At 41.7% G+C, this 9,342-nt stretch overlaps 1 protein-coding gene across 4 annotated transcripts in view; it reads left to right on the plus strand.

The window, feature by feature from the left end:
• Positions 1-7,422, plus strand: part of LOC311231163 (uncharacterized protein) — a 38,748-nt gene extending 31,326 nt beyond the window's left edge. For 2 of the 4 annotated variants that reach the window (XM_084317673.1, XM_084317675.1), the window contains exons 14-18: positions 211-369; positions 750-830; positions 1,574-1,654; positions 2,568-2,699; positions 5,328-7,422. In XM_084317673.1, the coding sequence (XP_084173799.1) occupies positions 211-369; positions 750-830; positions 1,574-1,654; positions 2,568-2,699; positions 5,328-5,798 (924 nt within the window). In that variant the 3' untranslated portion in view covers positions 5,799-7,422. The remainder of the gene's footprint in view (positions 1-210; positions 370-749; positions 831-1,573; positions 1,655-2,567; positions 2,700-5,327) is intronic. The other 2 variants (XM_084317674.1, XM_084317676.1) reach the window with 2 other exon arrangements.
• Positions 7,423-9,342: the final 1,920 nt, after the last annotated feature.

The following is a 9,342-nucleotide window of genomic DNA, read 5'->3' on the forward strand; positions in this document are numbered from 1 at the left end:
GATTGGAGGATTAAGAAAAGAGGGCATGGTTTGAGATAAGTAAATTCCAGTATCGGTGCATCCTTAATATTTTGAATGACAGTTTTGTTATTGAGTTTAGTCCTTTGTGCACTATTTTCAATGCTGTGATGTCAGTGGTGTTTTTTTGTTTTGTTTTTTTGAACAAAGCTTCCAATGCCACTCTTCCGTGTTGTGTATATATGTTGACAGAGACACTTGTTGCCCGAACCCCAGGATAGCTCGACTGATTTGGGGAGGCGTAGACCTCAGTATACATACAGTCGTAAGACTGGACCAAAGACAATCAGACCAGCAGCCTTTGGCCTGGAGTTCAGTGAAAATGAGGATGATAACAGCAACCTGCGCTCAGTGAGTTCCCCAATACCTCTACAGCTAGCGCTGGGCCATAGGGATTAGAAAAAGACAAATACTCACACAGGGACTTGTTTTCTATGGCGATATACAGTATATCATGAGGCAATATACAGTATATCACAAGGCGATATACAGTATATCACGATATCTGCTTAGGTTATGGACAGTCATGTGTTGGATAAGCCAGTGGATGTTCGGTAGTGGGGAAGTGATACAAATATCAAAGGGATTTTTCTAATTAACATAATAACATAACAAAATATTTTCAGAAATCATTATGTGAGGAATGTTACTTTAATATTAAATATTTGTCCGTAAAGATTGATGGCAGGTTGTGTGATCTCTATGCGTTCTTTACCTTCTCGCTGTTGTAGATGAGTTGGAGCCCAGAGCCCACTAGCAGTGGGAAGCCTTTTTATGAGATGAGCTACAGAAACCACCAGTCTTCCATACAGGTTTGATCACAACGCTTTAGTGCCAACATTTCAATACAGATTTGTTTCAGTAAAGGGTCACCAACTAAGAATTAAACATTTCTCATTAAAGGAACATGCCAACATTATGGGAAATGTGTTTACCGTCTTCTCCAGCGTCAGACAAGCAGATGGATACAAATCTCCTCTCTGTGCCTTCAGTAGAAAGCTATCCGGCTACAAGCTAGCCAAGTTCAGCACAAATTTATGGAAGTGGATACGGACTAGCTAGCCTAGCTGTTGGCCAAACAGCCTAGTTAAGCTAGGCTAGTGGTCCATATCAGCTTACATTAATTTGTGCTAAGCTAGGCTAGCTTGTAGCCGGATAGCTTTCTACTGAAGGCACAGAGAGGAGATATCTATCTACTTGTCTGACCTTGTCTTCATCCTGGGTTATGATAAACAGCATTCAGCTCTGGGAAACTGTAGTCATTTCTAGGCTGACAAAAGCCTAGTCAATGAATGGATGTGGGGAGGGGAGCTTATCCTTTCAAAACAAGGATTCATTTTCTTGATTCCTCCCACCTTCCTTTTTTTCCCAAGCCCTTTTTGAGTGGCACGTGCTAATTAGCAATACATGTCATTATTCAGTAAGCGAGTGTCAGCAGGCAAATCATGGTTGATGATTAAGATGACACCCAAAATAATAATACAGCAACTTTTTAAGCAAGATTATCGATCCCTGTTAAAGCAACTGGAATCTCTTATTTACTTGCATTTCACAGGTGGACCGTTTAGAATATGTACAGAAGAACGGACTCTCTGAGGGAGTTCCCAACATCAGCCTGCATACCAGCTCCCAATTAGTATGTTCAAATCCCCCAACTACCACTACAGTAGGACACCTAATCACACAAATATGAGTACAGAAATATTCTGTTTATCACTATTTGAAACATGTTGTTTATTTGATTATTATTTAAAAAAAAATATTGCATTCATTAAAGATTCTTCTACAATGTATTTTTTTTTGTATTGCTTGATAAATGAAGATCATTTTGTAACGGCACTCAAAATGTCATACCAGTGCGGCTAAGTGGCGCAGTGGGCAAGGCGCTCACCACTAACGCAGGAGATGCTGGTTTCGAGCCCAGCTCTCGGCGTTGCTACCAGCTTAGCTGGTCGTTCATACTAACACAATTGGCAGTGTTAGGGGTGGGAAAGCTGGTGGGTGGGGATTGGACGTTGTGGACAGCGACTCCTACAGGTCGGTTGGTGCGCCTGTACAGCAGAATCAGGAAGCATCGGGGGCAGCGTGAGCCTCCCACGCGTTACTCCTCGCCACTGAGAGATCGTGCTATACAGGTGAAAAGATGCGATGGCTGCCTCCTCGTGTACCGGAGGGGACATGAGATGCAAGGCTTGGTCCTCACTGCAGCCGACCAGTGGGAGGCATAGTCTAGCAACGTTCGAGACAGGGGGAGGGGAGAATTGGCGAGGCGAAATTGTGATGGGAGAAAAAATAGAAAAATAAGGAGAAAAAGTGGATAAAAAAAAATGTCATACCAGTTATACTAAAATGATTATTATACAATTTTATCTTACTAGCGTGACATGACAACTATGTTTTTATGGCTAAGATTGGTATTGTCAGCTCTCCCTATGAAACAAAATTATGTAAATATTTTCTACAAGAGTAGCATTATTATTGCTTACACTAGAGTATATACACAAGATAACTTATTAACTGATTTCTTTCTCGCTCCTGTCACCTAATAGCTGGGCACACCACACGCCACCGCCCCCTTTTCCACCCAGGACCGACAACATAGGTGGGATGGAGAACGACCGAGCTCAAACAAAGATGTTGAAAGGCTCCCTGGGGAGCTAGTGGAAAAAAATATGCCCATGGTAAGTGTCCTGCAGCCTGTTGCACCAGCTGTGTGTGTAAATTCAAACGTAGCCTAGTAATCCCTACTAAATGTGATTTTACACATTGAGATTAAGTTACGATGTAATTCTTAAGTAACGACTAAATAGTTACACCAAGCCACAGATGGATCTAGCTAGCAAAAATGTGTCCGCTTTCTATGTCCAAATCTATATTTCAGTGCAGTTGCACACTAGTCTATGGGTTTCACTTGTGCCATTTAATGATCCAAGTTTTATTTAAATGGAATGGTTACTAGGAGGGACACAAATTGGCTGCCAGTGCCACAGAGGGGCATTGTGACATCATATGAAATCATGATTCAGTCTGGGATTATTTTCTTTTTTAATTCAGTTTGTTTTATATATAATCCCAAAACACAACATTATTATCTTGCTTAAAATGAATGCACACAGCGGCCATTATGCTCTTATATCATGCTCAGGTTGGGATTTCTTTCCACCCTGTTCCCAACCTGAACATGACATGAGAGCAAAATGGCAGCCGTGTTGATATGGTCAGTTGATAGTTGCTGTTCTCGGACACATGGAGTGGTGTTCCCATCACGCAGGGAGTGGTCTTCATCTGCATGCAAAGTGGGAAGACCCGAAAGCATGTGGCAGCTATGGCTCTCTCACTGGCTGTCGTTGCCCTGGTCGCTGATCAAAACAAGTCAACCTTTTGGAGCGGAGGTTTGCAAGGAACTTATAGACGAGGCCTGTTGATTGATTGATTGAAAAGTGTATTAACAGATTGCAGAATGGGTACAGTACAGTACAGCTCAATACATACAATTGTTAAGGGGATGCAGACCAGAGAAAGACTTTCGTCTTGTTTACATCAGGGTCCCCCATTTTCAATTCATCATAACATATGACATACATGACATACAGATAGACGGTACTGCTACATCTATACATTTATGACATATCAGATTTGCAAATACAGTACTGTTTGTGATACAAAAGTGTCCAGAAAAAGAGTGTATATACATTTGGTGTAGAAACTGTACATTGGAGGAGGTTGGGTGGGTGGGGTGGGGTTGGGTGGGTTGGGTGAGGGCTGTACATTGGAGGTGGGGGGGGGGGGGGGGGGGTTGGGTAGGGGACACACACATTTTACACTGTACATTGGAATACTGACAAAGCCTTACTTGGTCATTTACTGTAAAATTTATAGAAAATGATACATCCTCAAATGGTTTTGGAAATGTCAAGGACATGTATTCAAAATCTTAAGAAATAAATTGTCGGGTTTGGCTACAGATGCAGCTAGTTACTTTTTACGGAATGCCACATTTTCTGATTACATAGTGGTAGCTTGCCAAAGCAAGACCTGAGACATTCAAAGAAGCTTTTTTACATTTGAACATGAACACTGACACATCTTTGCATTCCTTAGTCTTTCAACATTAGGTTATTTTTTTTTTATCCACTTTTTTTCTCCCATTTTCTATATTTTTCTCCCATCCCAATTTCGTATCATCCAATTCAACCCTCCCCTGTCACGAACGCTGTTTCTTGCCTCCCACAAGCCGGCTGCAATGTGGACTAAGTCATACATAGCACAAGTCCCCTCCGGTACTTGAGGTAACAGCAGTCGCATCTTTTCACCTGCGCAGCTCGATCTCTCAGTAGCGAGGAGTAACGCGTGGGAGGCTCACGCTGCTCCCGACACTTCCTGATTCTACTGCGCAGGCTCACCAACCGACCTGTAGGAGTCGCTGTCCACAACGCCCGATCCCCACCCATCAGTTTCCCACCCCCTAATACGGCCAATGTGTATTAGTATGGACGGCCAGCTAAACTGAAAGCAATGTGGAGCGCTGGGCTCGAACAGGCAAGCCCAGCGTCTCCGTCATTCGTGGCGAGCGCCTTGCCCACTACGCCACGTAGCCGCCCCAACATTAGGTTATTTATGATTTTGTAGCACATGCTGAAATAATATTTTGTTAGTGCACTGAATGCAATAAAAGCAATTCACATTATTATAAATAGCAAAATAATTACCCCAAAAAGATTCAATAAGGGATTTGAAACGATAGAGAGCTGCACTGGCTTCCCATTGCCGACATGAATCCGCTTCAAGGTCCTTGACCTGGCATACCGTGCAGCGAGGGGAATGGCTCCCACTCCCTCCTACCTCCAGTCAATGGTCTCTAACTACACACCCTCAAGACCCCAACGTTCTGCATCTTCTGGCCGCCTCAGGCCCACTCCTATCCGAGCTCCTGGGGGGTCATTAAAGAGAAGCAGGCTATTCTCAGTCCTCGCTCCACAATGGTGGAACAAACTCCCCACCACAGTCAGGACAGCTGAAACCGCAACAATATCTGAAATCTGGGGGAAAAGAAAACCTAACCCTCTTACTTACTTTCTTTTTACTATTATGTACCCTAATACTATGCTATCTTGCTAATATGTCTATACTACTATGCACTCAGCGTGTAACACTCAAGCTCGATACAATTTGACACGTTCACAATCTGTAAGTCGCTTTGGATAAAAGTGTCGGCTGAATGACCAAATTGTTGATTCGATAAGCAGATTCAATGCTGGATTCAGATTCAGATCAAATGCTTTCAAACCCCACACTGTTGCCTGCCACAGGTCACGAGCATCGTCAGCTTGGCTGAGAACCTGACTGCGAGCGGCCTGGAGAAGGACGACCTCCTGCTCAAGCTGCTGGACACGTTGCGCGTTACGGCGCTGCCCTTCCTCTGGTCCGTCATCATGGTGGATGGCCCGCGGCTGCAGATCATCCAGTGTTCCAAACGGTCCAACATGATCGACACCATGGTATTGATCGACCCGGGCTTCTGCTATCAGGTTACCGTCCAGAACCAGCCCCTGCTGGTCACCCACCCCCTGTATGACGGTCACCCCATGCGCCTCACCTCCGTCATGGAGGTGGTGCACCTCCTCCTGGACTTTGAGAGGTTCAGGGTGTGCGAGGGGCTGCCCGCCCTGGACCTCATGTCCCACAAGGGACCGGTGATATTTGAGCGAGCGTCTACGTGTGACTTCTTGGTGCCGAAGGATGTCAAAAGTTGTGCAAACTGCAGAGCCTTGTGCGAGTGATGGGGACTTCAGCAGAGCGCTGTGTTAGACGGACAGTAACGACCATAGTGGTCGCAGGTAGTTCTCTGGTGTCAAAGATACTTCCGTTTTTTTGACTGGGATGCAAACCCGAATTCCATTTTACACATTTACCTCTGCACTGTAGCGATACGATTTGATTATTTGATGATTCACCAAAGGCTTTTTCCAGGAACACTTAACATTGTTGAGCAGGCACATTGTCATGTTTAAGACCTATTTGTACTCAGATTTCTTTTGATGTATTTTTTTAGGGCCTTTCCACTTGTCGACTGTCCTGTTAATTTAAAGCCAGAAATTGTGACGTTATACCTGAAATTCAAGGTAATTTCACCAGATATATTCTTACAAATTAAGAATTATAGACTGGTTTCACTCTGTGATATTTGACCTTGGTAGAACCTTTCCTTTTTTCACACTCACACACACACAGGAGTTCAGGATCAGTCAAACTCCAGCCAACTCCTTCTGGTAGATCCGCTCTCATGACCAATATTCAGCCTTTTATTAACCCTTAGGAACAGTCCCGGCAAAAAATAAAGCTGCTTTATTACGCCCATAATCTCATACATATCCTATAACAAAACTATAAACAATCTTGTGCAAATTTGCTTGAGGTTTGAGAGCGAGTTAAAGACTTGGAATGTGTGATGTCATCATGATGTCACATATTCCTGGAAGTGTTTAATACAGCTCAGTGAAATTATGAAAAAAAGAGAAATGTATGGCCTTGATATATTTATATATAATTTATTTTTTCATCATTGAACTGAGCTGTATTTAACATTTCCTGGAATGTGTGACATCACACCTTCAATCACAAATCTATTTTTAAAAGACAAGTAGTTTTACTTGTTGAGATTATGGCGTAATAAATACACCATTTACATTTTTTGGTTGAGTTGTTCCTTTAATCTAAATATTTGAAAACACACTAAATTATTTATTGCACAGTTAGACTCTCGACTCGGAATGAAAGGAGTGCCGCTTCATAGGTGCTCTGAAGGGCGTATGTGCGTGACGATTGGCCAGCTGTTTGAGGATGAGACAGAGCAAACATACACACAAACCAGCCTACAAACCTGCAGTGCACAGTGGTTATCAAGCACCTCCTTCCAAGCACTTAATGGAGTTACCTGGGTCTGATGTTCTCTATTGGGGTTATATACTTTTTAGGCTAGTTTTTCTAAATATCTGTGAGTGATGGTGACTACGGGTTCCCAGAGTTGCTAATATTGGTGGTAGATGGTTTGTGAACTCACACAGGGAATACATGATAAAACTGCAAATGTCATACCATGGGAAATATCACTTTAAAGCACTTGGCAATGTGATTTTAAGATGTTTTTTTCTTTGTTTTTATAAAAAGATGGTTTAAAAAACATGATAATTTGCTTTGTTGATTATATTTTTGAGGCAATATCTGTAAATTTGTTTTCTTTTGACATCTCCAGCGAGTGGTGCCACTCAAGTGTCTGATGTCCATTATTTGATTTGATAGCCATTAAGACTTTTGTTTTGTAATTTAAGCAAGCAAGGGATGTGTTCACCCATTCCCTTTTTCTTTGTGTTGCAATCCATGTTCAAATAAATCTTGCTTTCTTTTGAGGTAGTATTTTCACTTGGATGTAGCTGTTGGTTCTGAGACCTGGGCCCCGTTCCCCGTACGTGGTTTAACTAAGTCGATCAAAAGTCCCATTAGCCAGATTCAATTAACCCGATGATTGAAATCAGGCTATCTCGGTTCCTCGAAGGCTGATCCGGTCGCAAACACTCTCCTTAAATACGAACCAGACTTGAGTACTCGGGATAATTCAGCTGAAAAGGTAAATAATTACTTCAACTCTTTCAGAATAACCAAGCCCAAAGAGTATAAAATTGATACGAATTAATAGATACTTATGAAGATATTAGGTATCATGTACTATATAAATTAAAAAAAAAAAGTTTTCAAGCCGCAACCCCCGAAATAACTGTCAGAGCAGCGAACCCCACTATTATAGGAGGTGGTTGAAACATCAAGTATCAACCATTATCTGAAATGAAAATAAATAGATAATAATCTAACCCTAACTAACCTTACTGTCATGCACTTGTCCTAATATACTAACCTACAGTGTAGCACTCAACACTTTGTAAACATGCAAACGTTCGGACACACTAATAAGCATGGAGGCTATTAACAGTTTCACTATTAATCTGGTTTTAATCTGTTTCGGACATCATCCATAAATGCATTGAATTGATTAACCTTTGGTTTATAGTCATGTTCATCGCCCTCATAGGCTGAATATGATTTATTATCAGCATTTTAGGTCTATTATTTTACATTTCAAAAGCATTTCTGTTACCAGTTTAATGTATTTTAATTGTTTTTAATTATAGGCCTATTTCACACATTCTATGAAATCAATACATTCTGGAAACCATCTCGCGCGCCCCCCGCACGGCTGCTCGTGACCCCTCTAGAAAAACTAAGTACAAAAACATTATTCAGAATGGTATAATGGGATCTCTGAGGAAGGGAGCTGGGATTTTTTTTCAGAGGGAATGGCCAGTGTATCCAGCTAACTTAACTAAACCTGCGCTGGAGCAGGTTAAACATTTTCGATCTGTTCCCATAGTGATTTAGCCAAACCTGCTTTGTGGAACCGAAAAGCCTGACTTATGTCAAGTTATCCTGAAGATTATCCGGCTAACTCAGTTAGCCACGTACGGGGAATGGGGGCCAGACCTGCTATATCTAGATCATGAGTATTACATGTGTTTTTACCATGCGTCATGTACATATTCTATTGCATTACCTCTTAAGGAACTTGGTGTTCTAGCTAACCCAGAAACAGTGGAAGCCTATCATTTTAATTATAGGCTGTATTGAAACTACAAGGAAACGTCATCCAAATCAAGAATTTCAATATGCTATGTCAATGGCCAAGGAATTGTTGATTCTATTTTTGAGGCAATATCGGTTCATATATTTGTTTTTCTTTTGACATCTCCAGTGAGTAGTGCCACTCAGTGTCACTATGAGTTTACTTTTGAAAAAAAAATATCAGCCATTCCCCGTTTCTTTGTGTTGCAATCTATGTTCAAATAAATCTTGCTTTGGATGTAGCTGTTGGCTCCGATACCAGACCTGCTATATCTAGATCATATGATAGAGTATTGCAGATGTTTTTAACGTGCATCATTTACAGATTCTACTGCAATGTCTTTTAAGGAATTTGGTGTTCTAGCCAACCCAGAAACTGCAGAAGCCTATCATTTTAATTATAGGGCATATAGAAACTAAAGGGGAACACCATCCAAATCGAGAATTCCAATATGTTATTTCTATGGCCCAGGAAAGTTCAATCAATGTTTGTGCACATGAGCTACTCTCTCAGAAAAGACTTAGAAGCCAGAGAGGTCTGGCTCAAATGTGTGATGTCATCAGATATAAAGTCGGGAGCTGCTCCATAGACGATGAATGGGAGACTGATTTTGTGGACCCACAGAAAGTGTGTTTTCTTCATTCTGTGTTTAA

The sequence above is a fragment of the Notolepis coatsorum genome, assembly GCF_963971535.1.
Source record: "Notolepis coatsorum genome assembly, chromosome: 6".
Taxonomy (NCBI): domain Eukaryota; kingdom Metazoa; phylum Chordata; class Actinopteri; order Aulopiformes; family Paralepididae; genus Notolepis; species Notolepis coatsorum.